Raw genomic sequence first — 20,579 nt, forward strand, 5'->3', positions numbered from 1 at the left:
TTGCATAATGCTGCACGGCACACACGCGCACGCACGCACACAAACACACACACAAGAATGCACAAACACCCACGAAAGTCGCATGACGATGGTTAATAGGTAAGATAAATGAGAAGTGAAATAAGCCTCACGAGTCAGGATTGGAATTAGTTCGAGCAGCTTACACGAATATACGCGTCCACATTCCTGCCGCCGTACCACGCATTTATTCCTCCAGCATTGTGCAGAACAAATTAATGTTTTAAATGTGCTGCAAATCTCCGACATGCAGGAGGCTAATCCGAGCCCACTGCCTCTTACCTGTCCTGATGCAGCGGAGAGCGACCAGGGGAATGTTATCACAGGGAGATGGCTCACACACACACAAACACACACATACACACACACACACACACACACACATACACACATACACACGCACACACATACACACACACACACACACACACACACACACACACACAAACACACATATACACACACACACATACATACACACACACACAAACACACATATACACACACAAACACACATATACACACACGCACACACACACACAAACACACATACACAAATGCACATACACACACAAAAGCACATACACACACACGCAAACACACACACACACAAATGCATGCATACACACACATACACAAATGCACATGCACACACACACACACACACACACACGCAAACGCAAACATACAGAGACACACACTCAGACTCATTCAAACACACAAATACGTACACCTACACAAACATGCATACATGCAAACCCCCACGCATCCAAAAACACACATACACACATGCAAACAAACCCACATACACATGTGCACACATTCAAACACGCATATACACACGTACACCCACACGCACAGAACTACACTAACTTGATATATACACTATATATATATAGAGATAGAGATATCGATATATAGAGAGAAGGATAGACATAGATATTGATATATAGAGATAGGGATAGATAGATATCGATAGATATATTGATATATAGAGATAGGGATAGATAGAGTTAGACATAGATGTGTACATATAGGTATATAGAGATAGATACATAGCGATTGATTTATATAAATGTATGTGGAAACACATCCCAAGACGGACCGCGAGGTGAGTCCCGTCTCCCTGGAGACCGAGACGGCCAGAACCTTTTCCCGCCCATTTGCATGGTAATTCTATTACCGGCTCTGCTCGCCACTTCCCCCCTCTTCCTCCTCCACGCCGCCCCTAATGGGGACAAATGTAATTTCATTTCCCAGCAAAAAAACTAGACCTTGAAGGGTCAATTTGGAAATTGGAAGGGAGGAGAAAAAAAATAAAACTTCCCTCCCCCTCCTCCGCCCTCCTCCCTCCTGGAAGGGAGGCAGAGAAAGCACTGTCAGAATAAAATGAAGTGTGGGGTGAGGTGAGAGGGGTGGGAGGGAAGAGGGGAGGGGGGAGGGGGGGGGTGAGCAGCCTTATGGCTCGTCGCTGTCAGCCAACCGCTGGTTTTCACAGACAAGCAATCTTCCAGCACAGCGAGCCGGGATAACCCGGGCCTCCGCGGGTCCCTGTGGGCCTCCGAGGCCGGCCGGGATCAGAGGCAGGGACAACACAACGGCAGGGGCGGGGGGGGCTTCAGGACCCAGATTTACATATGGTAATAGAATGCGCGCCGGGGCGCCGGTACGATTCCCGCGGTCGTATTGGACCGTAGCTGCCATTAGTCGCAAAGCATTAGGGGGCGAGCCATTCACCGTCTGATTGAGGGGGATGACAGGGAGGAGTCGTTATTGTTCACGGCAGTAGACTATGATTGCACTAAACAAGCCGTCTTAATGGCATTTATTTGTTCCTGAGGCGAACGGAATAGCTGTTATTAGGAAATCCGTGACAAATTAAATGCCAATTTTGTGGAAATATTCTGACAAAGGCCGGCGAAGACGTTATCGTCAGCAAAACATTGTTGTTCGAGGATCTTTAATCAACACAGATTTGCAGCGTTTAATCAACGTTTTGCTTAATTATACGCACAGTTATGCACATTTAAGATGGTGTCCTTCTGGGATTTGCGTGTATGAAAGCCTTGCCAAAGAACAGAAGTAGCAACAAAAAAAACAAGATCCAAGGACTTGACCCAGGAATGGTGAGAAGCAACAGCAGAACTGAGTCTGATTCTTATCTCCATCCTTCAGGAGGAACATTTAGAGGCGGGGTAGGAAGCCACAAACACTTCTTCATATGTTTAGTGCCATTTAAACCTCCAGCATACCTTGCCTTTCGCCTTTCCCCTTTTTGAATCTAGGGCGCCTTCAGAGTAATGGCGTCGCGGTAGAGCTTCAGAGTAAGGGCGTGAGGGAAATAAGGTAATGCGGTCTGGCAGGATTCACACCGTGGGATTCTGACAGTGCGTCACTTTAGCTCAGGGCGTGTCGTAGCTGTTACACCCTCACAGGTGACGGTGGGGCGATGCCGTCAGAGAGAGCGAGAGAAAGAGAGTGTGAGAGAGAGAGAGAGAGAGAGATAGAGAGAGAGAGCTGAGAGAGAGAGACCCCTGCCAGGGACATTGGTAGAAGAAGATGATCCCTGGAACACACTTTCCATTCCGTGTTGTGTTAATGGGAGGAAACGGTGGATGTTGTCTGTTGTATTAAATAATACTTAACTATTAGCCTCTTGGACCAACTAGTTGAAATTGTTCAACGCAGAAAGAAAGGATATTGGGATATTATTCATTTTTGTTGTTTTGTCAACGACTTGACCTCAGCATGCCGCCAACCATCATCAATACCCCCGCCTCATCCTGAACACTCGGCTCAACCCTCGTCATGTTCCTCGTCAGTCACTCCGCCATGCGAGCGCTCCAGGGGCCGGGATTAATACCCTTCCTCGGCCACAGACAATATTTTAAATCTCCCACGACCTCCATCCCCCTCCTCCATCGACCCCAATCCCTCTCCTCCTCCATCGACCCATCCCGAGCCTCATCAGGCCGAGTTTGGCCAAACAGAGAGGGGGGGGGGGGGGGGGGGGGTCTTCGCGGCAACCAACACGATGATCAATGGGAGAGGCAGCGCGGGTCAACAGCTCCAGCGGCAGTGTTTACCGAGGCAAGGCAGGGGAGGAAGAGGAGGAGGCGGAGGAGGAAGAGGGTGGGGGCCGGCGGTATGCAGGGCATAAACCAGAATCGATGGAGCAGCTATCATCATTTGCCGGCTTTATGAACGAGGGGGGAGGGGGTTGGCAGAGGGAATAACACTCACTTGTATCCAGACAGCACTCCGGCGGCGGATTTGGAACCGGCAGCCCATCAATCGAGGCAAAGCCCGTTGCTCGTAGCAACGGGTACCGGTGCCCGCTTCACGAAAAACACCAATTAATGAACGGCATCAGTTATGTGTCCGAGCCGCGGCCACCTGACAGGAGCTGTCCGCCGGTCGCCTCTCAGAGCCGGGGGACACAGCAACGCAGTCAGCTCACTCCGTCTCGGTCGTTCTGCTCGTTGTTTCAATAACAGGAGGAGGGAGGCACTGGGCCACGCTGAGCCACAGAGTGCCGGGACCCCTGAGGGGGCTACGCCTAGCTCTACGTTCTAGAGACCCCTTTGGTGGTTCTTGAAGAGAGAGTTCACTGCTTATCGCCATCGCTCAGTCGGGATGGGTTAATTAGTTTTGTAACACTGGGTGGAGCAAAGCGGTTGATTTGCCTCTGTGGGGGCACCATGGGTTTCTTACTTACTTTCTCGCAGAGCTGTAGTCAAGACCAAGTTTGTCGAGTCGAAGACCAGGGCTTGTCGAGTCCGTGTCCAAAGAGGTTTGAGTCCAAGTGAAGATCGAGTCCAAATGAGAGAGAAAGTCAGAAAAAAAATAACATCTTCGAGACCGCTTATTTACCTGTTTATAATTGTTGTGTGATACTAGAGACACAGTATATCAGATATCATCGTACGATCATTTTGCGCTATTATTTGTAAAAATTGAAAAGCAACTGTGTTCTCGAGACCCCTTCGGTGGTTGTTGGAGAAACACGAAGCAGGATCCGGTCTCCCCCACTGATGAGAGACGCCCTCCGTCGCCGACACCTCGACAGGGGGTCTCTAGAACACAGAGCTAGGCTTTGCGGGGTAAGCCTAGCTCTGCGTTCTCGAGACCCCTTGGTCTCCCCCACTGATGAGACACGGCGAGACGCCTTCCGTCACGACACCTCGACAGCGGAGGATCGCTAAACAGGCCCAGGCTCAAAATGGCAGGGTCGTTACATGAATACAAAGTGACTGCGGTCAAACAGCAGTGTGGAGTTAGGCAAATGGACGGATCAATGTCCCTGAATGTCAGATCCGATTGCAGAGCACCGTGGGGGGTTGAGCGAGAGAGAGAGAGGAAAAAATCTCTTTTAACTGCTAACACAGTGTTATAGAGACGAGACATGTGCTCCAGTAATATAGGAAACCATGCTTTCAATGATGGAATGATAAGGGAGCGGTATGAAGTAGAGGTTAGGGTGCTGAGAAGAACCAAGCTCGATTCCAGGAGTCCCCAGTCGTACTACTTAGCGTTAGCGGTATCATTTATCACCTTTATCTGAGTTCTCCGTGAGGCATTTAGAGATTAACGCATCTCTAGAGGGATTAAACAGCGTGAGGTGAGTGAAGTGAAAAAAGTATTAAATTCGACCCAAGTATTGAGTTTACTCCAAAATATATCAAAAAAGGAAATGTGAGACTTCATAAATCCAAAAATCGTTAAAGCTTGAGAGGAAAATCAGTGTACTAGGCGAAGTAATCTGCTAATGAACCCCCCCCCCCCCCCCCCCCTTCCTCGCCGTCTTCCTCCTCCTCCTCCTTAACCACTCCGGGAAAAACGCTTGGCGCTAATGAATTTAGAGCCGGACGTAGCTCACTCCTCTGTGTCCTCTGTCGCCCTCCGTCCTCCCTAGCGTCCCCACCCGAGGTACTTGGCCATGCCGGGAACAGAGGTGTGTGGGATTAGCCCAGTTTAGTGTGGCTCTCGCGGTCGGACCCGCGGACATGAAAGAGGAGCCCTGCTCTGACAAGGCCAGCTCCCCCGGCCAGGAAGCCCGGGCGGGGATTACCATATTTGGAGCGGTGGTTCTGTTCTGAAACATGAGCCCTGAACAGTAATAGCATTCCAATCGTCTTTTTGTTATTTTCTTCATTTTTTAATTCCAAATCTGGAAGGACTCTCCTTCATCATCTCCCGCCTTTCGTTTTTGCCTGGATACTTTTCTGGGCATCTCGTATTTGAATGTTTGTTGCAATAATAAGACATTTAACAAGACATGTGCTGTAGCATGTCCTGTTTCTGCCGCACATGTGCTGTGTTTTCTGCAAGACGAGGATCTCGAGTCTAGGATTAAAAACTGACAACGTATCTCCTGTCCTTACCTCTGTACGGCTGGTATAAACCTACAGGAACTACACGTTAATCTCTACAGTGAGACGCCTAGAGGTCGTTAGAGGAACTACATGCTAGTCTCTACAGTGAGACAGCTAGAGGTCGTTAGAGGAACTACATGCTAGTCTCTACAGTGAGACAGCTATAGGTCGTTAGAGGAACTACATGCTAGTCTCTACAGTGAGACAGCTATAGGTCTTTAGAGGAACTACATGCTAGCCTCTACAGTGAGACAGCTATAGGTCGTTAGAGGAACTACATGCTAGTCTCTACAGTGAGACAGCTATAGGTCGTTAGAGGAACTACATGCTAGTCTCTACAGTGAGACAGCTATAGGTCGTTAGAGGAACTACATGCTAGCCTCTACAGTGAGACAGCTATAGGTCGTTAGAGGAACTACACGGTAGTCACTTAGAGCAGGGTTTCACACACAGATGGTCGTGACTCCTGTTTTCATAAAACACATTCCTGTTCACTCGTCATTGACATTCACTGTGAATTCTAAACTACAAACTAGACGAGTACGGATCTATCCATCCTCCACAGAAAATCACCCCTGAAATCTGAAAAGTGCCTCTCTCTAGGAGTAATGGTGGCTAGGGAGGCTGAAATCAAAGCCTTGTCCGGTTTCCACTTCAGGCCGGGCTCGTATCCCTCCTGCGGTGTGTTATGCTACGCCGGTATCGGAGAACCAACTACAGGTGTGCTGGAGCGTGACCGCTCCGGGGAGAGCCCGACAGGACGAGAGAGGAAGACAGAGCAGCATCAAATGGCTTTAATCTCCGAGCATTTGTAAACGGAGGAGATCGGTTCGACATCCTCTGTATGCAAACGAGGACGCGTTCTTCTCAAGCTATTCTCCTGCTTTTCTCTTTTTTACTTTGGCCTTGTGATGAAGTTTGGAGCTGGCCTAATAAAACCCTGCCAGCCTCAAATCATTAAAGAGAGTTACATCTGGAAGGTTCTACTACGGTTAAGTATCCGTGATATCTCCGGAAAGACTTAAATATGGTTTAATTTTTGTGTCGTCTTTGTCTGTGTCCGCAGGCTGGGTGGGCTGGAATGATTGATAAACATACTTGACAGGACTTGACGGTATTTAACCGCAAATGATTATCAACACCGGCCCACACCGTCTCCTGTTTGTTGCACCCGGTCGCTAAATCACCTGCCCTAACTCCAGCCGACCGATCGGTTAACAAACCGAAAAATATCATCCGGTTTCACTCAAGGGTGGGTTTGCGGTCGAAAGGATGCCATTTATCGGGAAGTATGCGGTGGTTGAACTTTGTTTTTCTCGCTTTCTAAAGAGTAAGCAGCACAACACTAGGGGAATGATCTCTCCTCCGTCTCTCTCTCCATCCATCTACACTTTTAACCTCTACATCCTGCGTCTCCACAGCCAGGTGTAGAGCAGTGAGTGTTTCTCAACGTGGTGGGAGGAAACCAGCCCAGCGCTGTTTGTTCCCTTTGAATGAATGAATGATGAGCTGATCGTGGTTGAGGTGTTCCCCTCTGGGAGAACGGGTCCATGTGTCAGCGTGCACCGAGGAAATGAGGGAACACGCGAAGGCTGAAGGCTGAAGAGGCCGCCCAGCGGTGGAGTGATCATCATTGCCGCTACGCTACGCAGCTACGCAAGGTAGCTGCTGCGCTGAGACGCTAGGCCATGCGGATAGGGTGTGGAGGCCCAGCACACCCACTGAGCTAGTTGCGTGGCTAAGCATAAGATACATGGCTACGCTATGCTAATCCACCTTTGAGGTTGACATGGTCCTTTATACTTGCTGCTGCTTAAATGTATTGCTGTCAAAGTATTCAGAACCCGAGTGGCCCACCTACCTTGGTGGACGAGAAGAAAATGTGTCAGCGACCTCAGTTTAGGGGTGTCGCTTCAAGTCGTGTTGGAAGGTAATGATCAGAATGACCCTGGCTTGGTTGCATTGTATAATAATACATTTAAACATGCAGACACACACACACAGACACGCACACACACTATCATCAAACAAGTTCACATCCCAGTGATAGTTAGCTAAATTAGATGTTGCAATGGTTTGTGTGTCTGTGTGTGGTTGTGTCTGTGTGTGTTTGTGTATGTGTGTTTGTGTGTAAGTGTGTGTGTGTTAGTGAGGAATGGCAATATGTCTCAGAGCAGGATTTCAAGGAAAGTGACATCACTACCCCTTTTCATCTCCGGCCTTTTGATGCCAAATTGGTTTTGTTAGAGTGGGGCCCTTATCGGCATCACAGGGTAGCCTGACGTCTTCAGAACAACAATACTGCCATCTGAAGTGTACAGCGGCGCCTCTGTTTCAGTGGCGCGTTGCACGTGACTTTAGTAGTCGTCCGCTCACAAGCCTAGCGTAGCGCTAAATGATCCAGCAGGTTCCTCAGGACGTCAACGTTTGGTCGCCGAGGCAGACGACGCGATGCCCGCATGTGTGTGTCATCACGGGCATGTGTGTTGACGCTGACGTGGTTTGTTGTCACTCGGAGGCAAATTGCATGTCTGAAGCGATGTATACATGAACACAGACTTAGACTCTGTATAGCCTCTCCCCTTACCCACTTATTGTATGTTGTACATCCTTGGACTTAAAGACAGTTCTTAGCATTGTTGACACCTTATCCTGGATATCTTTGATGTATACAGGGAATGGGTTAACCTAGTGATGGTAAGTGCTTGGCACTTGGTTCTATATACATCCTTACTGTACTGACAGCGATTTAGTGTTGTTTGTCTTTCTTCTGACAAATGTGCTTATTTTAAGTCGCTTTGGTTAAAAGCGTCTGCTGAATGCCCTGAATGTAAATGTCAATGTAACACACACAGACGCATGTATGCACATTCCGCCGCATACGCACAAACCAAGCAGGTGCAGACAGAAAAGAAAAGAAGTTCAGACACATATCACGTACACAAACACACACGTATACAGAGGCATTTATGCGCGCACTCTCACCCACACACTTTAGTGTAATGGAGAGAATAGTATACTAATGAATAATGAATCTTGCTGTTTTACTCTAATTTTAATCTGCATGGATGGCAAAGCTTCTCAGATACAAGAAGAACACACACAGATGTTGTATTTAGTGGAAGGCCTTTAGCCTATATTGTATAATTTGAGAGTCATACTAGTTTGAGAGACATATTGGTTGGAGAGAGAGACATTTCATATATTTGGTAAAGGCCTATTTAATAACGAACACACAGTTGTATTTCACATCGGTCATGACTCATGTCCTTTGCCTCCATGAGGCTTTGTATCTTGCAGAGCTGGCTTTGGATCGCTGCCTTCATGGCCATTTCATCTGGAGTCTTTTGTACCTCGTGCGATGAAGGCTTGTGTCCTTTTTGTCCTGCAAGTCTTTTCTTCGCATGGTTGTGGTGGATCCAAAACAATTCCAACACAGGATTGGTTTGCCCTTCCAGGGCATTCATCTGTGAGGAGTTGACCAATCGCAGACATTGCCCCATGCTACACTCACAGTCAATTTTGCATTGTTTTCTGGGCTGTGTTTTAGTGGAGTAGGTTTTCACCTTGTCACGTTTCCACAGCAATTTTAAACGAGACGTTGCGCGAACCAAACACAACACAATCAACCTTGTTTTCCCTCAGTCTCGTATCCAATAATTCAACAACGGTTTATTTATTTTTTGAAGTTCTTTAAAGGCCGGCTTTTTAAGGGTGGGTGAAGGCAGAGGCAGTTAAGGGATTCAACGATGATGGTGATCCTGGCTCGTCTCATTTTACACATCGGTTCTTGGTTTGCCAAATGTCCTTGGGCTTCAAGAGTCACTTGTTCAGAGTTCACCTAGACTCTGCATAGCCTCCCCCTTACACCCAAATACCCCTCTTACACACTTATCAGGTGTTGTACGTCCTGACAGTTAAAAATAGTTCTTAGCATCGTGTAGAATGTTATCCTAGCTATCTTGGTTGTGTACAGGGAATGGGTTAACCTAGTGATTGTTAGTGCTTGGCACTTGGTTCTATGATCATCCTTACAGTACCGGAAGAGATACAGTATATTGTTTCTCTTTTCTTCTGACAAATGTACTTGTTGTAAGTCGCTTTGGACAACAGCGTCTACTAAATGGCCTAAATGTAAATGTTAACACTGCATGGTGTCGTGTGGGGACCTCAACCTGCATCCTGATTGGACGAGTGAACCCTGCAGTTACAGCATATCAATGCCCCCGTCCCCCTGCTGGCCTGGTTCTCCAGCACCAGGACCTAGCCTAGCCCCTCTGGAACCTGCCCCTGCCCCCCACCCCTTGCTGGCCTGGTTCTCCAGCACCAGGACCTAGCCTATACCCTCTGGAATCTGCCCCCCCCAGCCCCGGTCAAAGGATGGCGGACCGCAGGGCTCCACTAATGATGGGGAATGACCCCCCTGGCGTATCAATTATGGAGCCGGGGCCTGAGGAGCCGAAGGAGCAGGGGTGATTTATTCCTCAGGGCTCGGCCATCCCTTCTCATCAGACGCTGGTGTTTTCTTTCTCGTTTTCCTCCGAGGGACTCGATGTTGCAGTTATTCCAAATACATTAATACAAATAACCGTGTGATCCACTCCGACCCATTCCCCGGCAGCGTTTCGAACTCCGCGCTCGCACCCGGCGCTCAAGCAATTAGTAGGGAAGCTCCTGAGATGTTTTAAAGACATAGCTGGATGGAATGGTGATGTGGAGGTGTGACGTCGAGCTGGGTGGTTCCTGGGCTGAGACCCCCATATCATTCTACCTATTGGCACCCCTGAGTAATACCCATTACCTTCTAGCTGCTCATTAGCGACCAGAACATTCACTGTCACTCACCATGGGATAAAACTTCTAAAAAAGTTTAAAAAAGTAGTAACAAATATTGGTGAGCTTCCCACTTCCTGGTCCAGTCCCTCTTGGCCAATCACCACGGCCCATGGGTCTATGTTTTGTTGTGTAGACAAACATCCGCGTCGTGCCAAAACACTGATGTCCGGTAATGCTCAGAATTACATTAATTCTGACAGCCAGGCAATGTAGTTGCTCTTCACAACTAGGTGATATGCTAGGCTCCGAAGCTAAGCTACTCCACTACCGGGGCTACGTGGCTGAGCTTTGCTGCTGAAGTGGAGGACGTGCATCTAGCCGGTGGGCTGCAGTAGACCTCTGTTTATTTGGATAGAACTGTGTTCTGAGAGCCAGGTCAGAGCTGTGCCGCCACAGCCCCACTGAGAGCTGACACACGGCCGGGATGTCTAGACTGTCCGGGCGAGAAATGCCACTCAAATGAAATTATCTGATTGGAGGAAACAGCTCAGACTCAGACAGACATACAGAGGCCACACACCTTTGTTATTATTTTACTTTGGTCAAATGTAACGCGTTTTGGATTAGATTTTTGAGGATGAATCGATGATTGGTCGTGTCAGTTGTTGTGACGGCAAGTCTTGTTGTCGTCATAACAATAACGCATAAAAATTGGCACAGACAGACAGACGGACAGAGAGGAAGACAGGAAGAAAGACGGACAGACAGGGAGATAGATGGACAGACAGGGAGACAGACAGACGAACAGACAAACAGACTGACATAAGAATTGATCGACCGACAGACAGGGAGGCTGTTGGAAAGTGTTCTCTAAATTTGAAAGCCCATTGATATGTGCTCTCTAACTCTTTGGCCACATTTGTACGCTCACTGTGTATTTGTTGTATCTTTGATTCAGGAGCTGCTCTGCTCCCCCTCCAGGTATTGTGTTTTAACTATGTTGTGCTCTGCTGTATCTGGTGTTGATGCTACGGCTCCCATTCGGATCGTGAGCTTTGAATTCTATCAGCCTCACTTTAAAGTGCCTTTGAAAATAGCCCAAGTTACACGACTAAATGTAAACATAGAGACAGACAGACACACACACAGATTGGTGAGAACACACGGACGGTTGAACAAACAGACAGACAGACAGACAGATAGGTGAGAACACACGGACGGTTGAACGAACAAACAGACGGACAGACAGACAGACAGATAGGTGAGAACACACGGACGGTTGAACGAACAAACAGACAGACAGACAGACAGACAGATAGGTGAGGACACATCGATAGTCGAACAAACAGGCAGACAGACGGTCCGTCAGACAGAAGGACAGACGAGGGGTGACTCATGTGCTTGGGAGCACGCGGTGTAAATCCTCTCCTCTGTCTCCTCAGTGCCTCCGTCTTGGCTGAAGGACTCTGTTCGTTGGAAAGCTCCGTCAAATGGCGCTGAACTCTGACATGGTGCCGGAATTGGAGTCTGCAGTGGGGGGTGGGGGGGGGGTCAGGACACGACATTGGCCGAGCGCGGGGTCAAGCGGCGACATCGCAGACTGGAATTAAACGGAGGGGATTACAAACTCAAAACCGCACAGAGCCCTTTGCCTGTTATTTCCGAACACGACGATGACAGCGCTTGTGGTTGGGTTCGTGTAAACAAGTCCTTGAACCGCGGGAGGAGGCGGTAGATCCTTGAGTGTGTGGAGGAGTAGCTGCTGCCTTTCACCGGCGTTCACACACACATGGCAAACGGCTTCGTGAGCCTGCTCACTTCAGCACGGCAACACGTCCCTGCCAGCACCCCGTAGATGGAGACGGGGAGAAACACGCCCACACAGCTCAGCACGCACACATCACAGGCACACACACACACACACACACACACACACATGCACACACACACACACACACACACACACACACACACACACACACACACACACACACACACGCACACACACTCACAAACCAGAACTTACACACACCAGCACGTACACATCACGGGCACACACACACACACACACACACACACACACACACACACACACGCACACACACTCACAAACCAGAACTTAAACACACCAGCACGTACACATCACGGGCACACACACACACACACACACACACACACAGACACACACACACACACACACACAGACACACACACACGCAAGTACACATCTCAGGCATGCACTCACAAACACACGCACACCAGCACATACATTAGCATGCACATATCACAGAAATGCACAAAAACACACACACACCCCCGAGCACGTACACATCTCAGGCCTAGACACACATACAACAGCTTGTGCACCCACATCACAGGCACGCACACACACAAACACAAACACACATACCAGCATGAACACAAACACACACCTGCGCGTGCACACACATCACAGACACACAGCTCACACAAGTGCAACAATTCACACACACCGACGAGCATCCACTTCCCTTCTAAGTCTTTTGCCAAATCCTGTGTTCCAGGAGAGGATCGCCGTCTCAAGGGAGAAGGTTGTTCCCTTTAGAGCAAGGGAGAGCAACTCTTGGACGGGAGAACGTACCTCAGCCGATCCTGGCTGGGAACACACTGTTCAGCTGGAGAACTCACTGAGCTAACACAAAGCAAACACAAACACAACACAAGGAGTTGAGTTTGGCTGTTGGACGGTGTGTTCGGAGCCGCCGACCGTGTCTATGTTTGCGTGGATGCTGCTATGGGGCATGACGGAATCAAAGGCCCCCTCTTTCACGAGCGGGTTTGAAGTTGATGAGCCATTACAAGCAATTTCCAAATCGACCCCTCCATGTCCGCCCAGATGTATGATGGATCGCTCTGCCCCTAACAGATGGTACAGTCCAGTGGGTGGGTTGGTAGCTTGATCGGTCGATCGATGGACTTGCCAATGATATATTGATATATTGCTCAGTCTATTGATTGGTTGTAGAAACACGGGATGATAATGGTTTGCGTTGGAAAGGTTTTGTAAACCTCAGCATGAGATCTTGTCGTACTTTGATTCTGTTACTGAAGGACGTAAACGTGGAAAAACCTTCTGCAAACTCGCCCGGTGTTTGCTTGACCCAGACTGAGCCCGGTAAGACCGGGAAAAAGAGGAGGAGCAGGGAGGAGGAGGAGGAGGACGAGGAGGAGGAGGAGGAGCAGGGAGGAGGAGGAGGAGGAGGAGGAAAGAGGAGGAGAAGGAGGAACCGGAATGAGGAGGAGGAGGAAAGGGGAGAAGGAACAGTGAGGAAGAGGATCAGGACGGGGGAGGAGGAGGAGCAGGGAGGAAGAGGAGGGGAAGGAAGAACAGGAAAGAGGAGGAAGAACAGGAAAAAGGAGGGAAGAGGAGGAAAGAGAAGAAAGAGGAACAAAAAGGAGCAGGGAGGAGACGGGTGTCCGGGTTTAAAGAGTTACGAGTTTGGGTTTAGGAACCAATGCAGGACATCTCGTCCTCCTCACCTGGTTTAATCCATGTATTTAGACTTCTGCAAACAGAGGAAGCATCACATTGCGTTTATCTTATGTCAGTCCAAGGGCTCCTGCTCCCATCTGCTGTGCCTTCGTTATCTTTGAACGCACCAAAGACGTCAGTCTAAATACGATCACCCGATCTGCAGTGATTTACCCGGTAACAGACGCAAACACATTCACCGTCATGTGATGCTCCAGAAGGTCTATATGCAGCAGTGGGAGAGAGAGGTACAAACTTGACAAGGATAGATGAAGTACAGGATATGGATGAAGTGCTGTAGTTATTCTAGCGCGATAAGAAACATACTCCACACACAATCCATGGAGAGGATAGAAACCAGCGTGTTAGAAGGGTTGAAAGAGTGTAAAGTAGAATACCTGTTAAAACCTCGGGAACACGACTCACACATACTGGAAGGGTTCATACAAAGGCAGACCTGTTGTTGGAATTGTTCATTTTCAGCTGTCTTTTCCTTTATTATTTGTTTTACAAATAGACAACATGATCTATTCTTCGTAAAGCATTATTGTTTCTTTAGGGATTATGTCATGCTCCTGCCCATTGGAAGCCTTTTTGAAAAATGGAACATTTATAGGACCAATCAGGGCTCAGGGGAGGTATGAAAGAACCAACCAGCTCTAGGGGAGGTATGATAGGACCAATCAGCACTAGGGGAAGTATGATAGGAGCTATGATATGACCAATCGACTAGGGGACTTATGAAAGGACCAATCGGCACTAGAGGAAGTATGATAGGACCAATTGGCTCGGGGAGCTATGTATGGACCAATTGGCTAGGGGAAAGTAGCTTCAGGTCCTGACTTACAAGGAGCACCGCAGTCTTCCGATTAAAAAAACAATGGCGGCACCGACGGAAAGTGAAGCGGAGCGATCCGAACCATTTCACCGGAGAACGACAGGATAACAACGTTAAAAGATGAACTGGGATCTGCCTGCAATGCTTTCCCCAGAGGGGAATATATCGCCTTACTTACCCACGTCTTCGGATTCTGCGAGAGCAGAGAGGGAGCGAGAGCATGACATAGTTCTTTAATTGGCTGGATTTTTTTGAACCACGCAGGGCTGTTGCCCATATTTGGAAATCAATTGCTGCTCCGCCAAGGCCACACTTATATATTCAGACCTGATATGTGGACGGTCTCACAAGGCCGCAATCACAGAGGCTATTCAGGGTGATTTCAGCACGCTGTTGGATAAATGATGAATTACAGCACCAGGGTGGAACTCAAATACCAAGTAAGACGGAAAGAAAGGAAAATAAAGGATGCAGTTCACTTTTAATGAACTGCATCTCAGCTCTGCCGAGATGACAGAAACACACAGATAAATGCGTCCCGTGGTTACAGCTCGGGGCAAGCGATGCATAATTAGCGAGATATATGTGGCAGTCGTATCCTGATTCCGTGTACTCCAATACAAGCTTTCACATACTTTTTTTTATTCGTCTCACTCTATTGTTGTAATCATTGTTAAAACCGTACCTGCTTTATTTTTTTATTTTGTTAAAAAAAAGCATTGCTTTAGTTTCTCTGCACTTTTTTCCAACTGGAGAAGTATAATAAATGAAGCATGCGCTTTTCTAATTTTACATAAATTAAAGTGCTTTGTACACTGCTTTTCTCCGACAACAGTCTCAGAGGAGTTAACAGACCCACTTTATCAAGCTCACTGGCAGATCCCTGTTTTAATGGTGTTAATTTTAGGGAAAAACACTGAGAAACACTGTAAATCACGGCCACGTTTTAATTATTTACTCGAGTGTTTCTGTGGCCAGAACACACACAAAGATGTGTGTGGTGAACGGGGAATGGTGAAGATGTGCGCTTAAAAAGCAAGTTGAGCAGAGGAACAACAAATTGTGTTTGCGGAGCTGATGGTATGGCGTTCATTGGGCGTCGTTGAACGTATACTCAGCATGCACAGGGCGAATAAGATCTAAGAGTACCACAAACTACAGACACATACGGATGAAAGGGTGAGATAAAGACCATAGTGGTTCTTTGAATAAAACTCCAAATTGGAATAAGATTTCCCCAAATATATTTGTGCAATTGAAATTAACCTTTTGGGAAGTTATATAAAAATAGCTTTATATCAATTGCCCTCAAAAAAACATACTTTATGAAACGGATGAACCTCTTTGTAGTGTAAGAGCAGAAGTTTGCAAGAAAAAGTTACTTTTGAAATCTAAGTATCCTAAATCAACACTGAGGGGATGGGCTCCCACTTTCAATAATGTTTGTAAAGTACCCGAAAATATCAAAAACCTTAAAAAAAGAAGAAAAAACCTTTTTCAACCTTTCAGTGTTCACACCTTTTTCCCTGATTCATATTTTAACTTTGAAGTTGTACGGTTAAACTCTGAAGTTGTAGAGCTACAACGCAGAGAGCCAGAAGAGCTCAACCGACGCGTATGGCTGAATACGTAAGTGCTACAGAGCCAGAACAAGATGGCCGCTGGGTTAACTGGTTCAAATAGGACCAGTTCCCATGCAGGCAGGCTGTGAGGACTGCTAGCTTGTTGAGGGTCACTTTGATAGGCCATGGCGCACTGATAGCTTGAATTAAGTAGTGAGATAGTAAGATAGTCATCAACGCATGCTGAATACTTAAGTAACTTCAGCTAAGAGATCACTCGACAGGTAAAACCCCTCTCATAAGGTGGGATCCACATTTAACATTGTGCATATCAAAATACTCTTTACACCTTAACACAAATATCCAACTGGCACATTCCAGAAGAGCAGAGACAACAATAACTGACAGCTTCGTCTGGGACACTAGTGCAAAACGAGACACTGTGCCAACAGATGCTATCATTCTATACAGATGCTATCAGGCTTTAAAGATGCTATACAGATACTTTCAGATGCTATAAGGCTGTAAGATGCAAAGAGGCTGTACAGATGCTATTAGTCTAGACAGATGCTACCAGGCTATGCAGATGCTTTACAGATGCTATCAGGCTACACAGATGTTACCAGGCTATACAGATGCTACCAGGCTGTACAGATGCTATCAGGCTGTACAGATGTTACCAGGCTATACAGATGCTACCAGGCTGTACAGATGCTATCAGGCTGTACAGATGCTATCAGGCTACACAGATGTTACCATGCTATACAGATGCTACCAGGCTGTACAGATGCTATCAGGCTACACAGATGTTACCAGGCTATACAGATGCTACCAGGCTATACATATGCTACCAGGATGTACAGATGCTATTAGTCTAGACAGATGCTACTAGGCTATACAGATGCTATACAGATGCTATCAGGCTATACAGATGCCATAAGGCTGTACAGATGCTATCATGCTATACAGATGCTATCAGGCTGTACAGATTCTATCAGGCTGTACAGATGCTATCATGCTATACACATGCTATCAGGCTATACAGATGCTATCAGGCTGTACAGATGCTACCAGACTGTACAGATGCTATCAGGCTGTACAGATGCTATCAGGCTATACAGATGCTATCAGGCTGTACAGATGCTATCAAGCTATACAGATGCTATCCGTCTTATTATCCCAGCGCTACACACAGTCTCTCTATTATTATATACACTCTCCGGTCTCAGTCAGCGTGTGATGTCACCTGACATCACTCCCACTCAAACGGGGGAACGTGTGGCCTTGGAACGGTATGTAAACGAGAATGAAACTCATTAGAATAAATCAGTCTTTAATCAGATCTCGAGTGTCCCAGACCTGCGGAAGCGTCTGAAAGTTGTGAGTGTCTGTAAAGGTTGGTGTGCTGCGGTGATGCTTTGCGGTGGTGTTTTGGGGTGGGGCCTTGGGGTGGTGTGACACCAAAGCAGATCTCGGACCCCAGCGGGGGTTCTGGTGTGGCAAGGATAATGAGTAAGTACTCTGCAGTGAACGTGCACGTCGTGCACATCCACAGACAGTCCTACTTTACCGTCATTAATACTGGGAACTATTGTGCAAAAATGCTAATTATAATAAGGGACTCGTACAAAGTCCCTTAGACTAGAGACAGGTTTTTAACACAAAAGCAGCAGACAAGCAGGACCAATACTTGTATATTCTATATATATTTATTCATATCCTGTGTAATTATGTACAGACTGGTGGAGAGAGGGCGGTGTATCTTCTATGTTCCCAAAGTTAAAGTGACCCTCATCTGTTCCTAAGGGCCCTGATGTTTCAGGCGAGATGGGACAAGGCAGTCTTAATAATTTAAGCCCAGGGCCCTTTAGTGATCTAGTTGCCTCAGAGCTCTTTTCACAGTACAGGACTGGGAATCCGGCCTGCAGTTCCCACTGATGAGCCAGATAGACGGGTTAGTTTAACGGGGGTCAGGCTGGTGACGGCCAGGCGTGATGTTCTGGGTGTGAACCCCCTGAGTGAACGGTAAAACCCTGTTCTGCTCCCTAAAGACAAGGATCCTAAACCGATTCAATAAAAACCCAAAAGAAATCACTGAATAAACAGCCTGTTAAAAACATTTGAAAAAATTCAAATAAAAGTGTCTCTCTCCCTAATCTCTCTCCGCCAAGAAAGCGAACGGAAAGATACTCCTGAGGCGAAGCAGACCTGTTAGTTTCTAAGAAAGTCTTTCCAAAACGGTTCCCCTAATCCTCAGTGACTTTTATGGGTACAGTAGTGATTCCTCCCTCCTGTAACGCGGTGGGGGGTATTCAGAAGCCTCCGCTCCTGCCAAGAAGCAGAGCAGACTGCTCACCTGGCTCCTGTCAGCGGAGCAGCCATGACACTAACAATACTGTTCTCCCTGGGCGGTGGTAGAGGCCCTGGGGGGGGGGGAACCAGGAAGGCTGTCCACACCACACTCCGTAAGGGTCTAGGAAGGGATACAATGGCCCTTATTTTGGGTGGCATTTGACTCAGAGCGGGTTGGCTGGTAACCGGAAGGTTGCTAGTTCAATCCCCGGCTCCTCTGAGTGTCGAGGTGTCCCTGAGCAAGACATCTAACCTTTAACAGCTCCGGACAAGCTGGCTGTCCCCTTTCGTGGTTGATACCACCGTCGGTGTGTGAATGTGTGCGTGAACGGGTGAATGTTAGGTAGTATTGTAACATGCTTTGAGTGGCCACTGGTTAGAAAAGCGCTGGATAAATGCATTCCATTTAACATTTTACTATGTTTACTATTACTACTGTTAATAGTAACTAGTACTAACACTACTACTGATTAGTAATTATTTTGTAACTTGGCAGATGCTTTTATCCAAAGCGGATGGGAAGGAGATTAAGGAACAGGTAGGGGTAAGGCCGCTTGCTCAAGGGTACCGTCAAGTAGACTGTGGACATTAGGAATCGTACCCGGTACACACTAACCCCCCCTTGTTTATCCTGGCCCATTTCACTCGGAAAGAGGGCAATTGTTTACCACCTCGATGCCCATCCAGGTGATATTGCCTTGTCGCTGTGTAATGTCTACGCTGTTGTGTTTGGTTTACTGAGGTGAATCGGCCTCAGAAACCTGGGCAAAGCCCTGGCAGGGGATTGCAGTGTTTGTAGGAAACCATGAGTGATGTGTACAATAATGTGATGCTGAGATGCCAGTGCAGCGGTGGGCTGGAACGGGCTCGACGTGAGGCGGGACATTTAATATTTATTTAGTCCGAGAGGAGAGACAACCGCAGGGGCAAGGAAGGCTAAGTTGTTTGTGAAAATTTACTTCTGTAAAACTGTCTGTATTATACAGACGATAATGCGATTTCAGACCACCAACAGCGTTCTTCAGAGCCAGACGTGCTTATTGTGTCCTGATATAGCTGAACAGAACTGGTGCACCTTGGTTAAGGGGCGGGGGGGCAGTGGTGCTCTCCTCTAATGATACGGACACCAAGCGAGTAACAAACCCGCTAACATCCACCTCGGCTCTTTAAGCTGGACTTTGAACCACCTTTGTTTTGGGTTGCGCTATTTAATGTCTGTGTGTTCGTTCCAATCCTCTCTGAGTTCAAATACTTTTTTGGGGGTAAGCAGACAGATTACCATGGTTCCTGGTTCTTCAATAACCTGGTTCTTCATGAACCAACCAACGATAGTTCTAACGATGGTTTTAACGATGGTTCTAATGATGATCCTAACGATGGTTCTAACGATTGCTTCTAACAATTGGTTCTAACGATGGTCCTAACGATGGTCCTAACGATGGTCCTAACGATGGTCCTAATGCTGGTCCTAAAAATGGCCCTAACGCTGGCCCTAACGCTGGCCCTAACGCTGGCCCTAACGCTGGCCCTAACGATGGACCTAACGATGGACCTAATGATGGCCCTAACGATGGTCCTAACGATGGTTCTAACGATGGCCCTAACATTGGTCCTAACGATGGCCCTAACGCTGGTCCTAACGATGGCCCTAACGATGGCCCTAACGATGGCCCTAACGATGGTCCTAACGATGGTCCTAACATTGGTCCTAACGATGGTCCTAACGATGGCCTTAACATTGGTCCTAACGATGGCCCTAACGCTGGTCCTAACGATGGCCCTAACGTTGGCCCTAACGATGGTTCTAACGATGGCCCTAATGATGGTCCTAGCGATGGTTCTAACAATGGTACTAACAATGTTCCTCTCCCCAGGGGGCGTGTGCATCTCCCAGTCGGTGAAGATCCCGCGGGAACCCAAACAGGGAGAGTTCGATAAGGTGATCCGGAGGCTGCGAGAGAACCCCAACGCCAGGGTGGTCATCCTGTTCGCCAACGAGGACGACATCAGGTGACTGACCCCCTCCTAAGTACCCCGGACTCCTAGCTTCCAATCCATCCTGATCGGGCCTCCATTACTCAAGTCTGAACACGGAGGTCGGAGCATTACATGGATTTGTTTTCACATAAGAAGGAAGGGAAAACGAG

At 47.7% G+C, this 20,579-nt stretch overlaps 1 protein-coding gene across 1 annotated transcript in view; it reads left to right on the forward strand.

Annotated features, from left to right (window-relative positions):
- The window catches only part of LOC307083847 (metabotropic glutamate receptor 4-like), a gene marked incomplete at both ends in the record, with an annotated part of 82,288 nt that overhangs the window by 12,109 nt on the left and 49,600 nt on the right, over positions 1-20,579 (forward strand). Inside the window, one exon of the mRNA XM_079747855.1 lies at positions 20,307-20,442. Within this exon, the coding sequence (XP_079603981.1) occupies positions 20,307-20,442 (136 nt within the window). The remainder of the gene's footprint in view (positions 1-20,306; positions 20,443-20,579) is intronic.

Source organism: Pollachius pollachius, assembly GCF_949987615.1.
Source record: "Pollachius pollachius genome assembly, chromosome: 12".
NCBI classification, from domain to species: domain Eukaryota; kingdom Metazoa; phylum Chordata; class Actinopteri; order Gadiformes; family Gadidae; genus Pollachius; species Pollachius pollachius.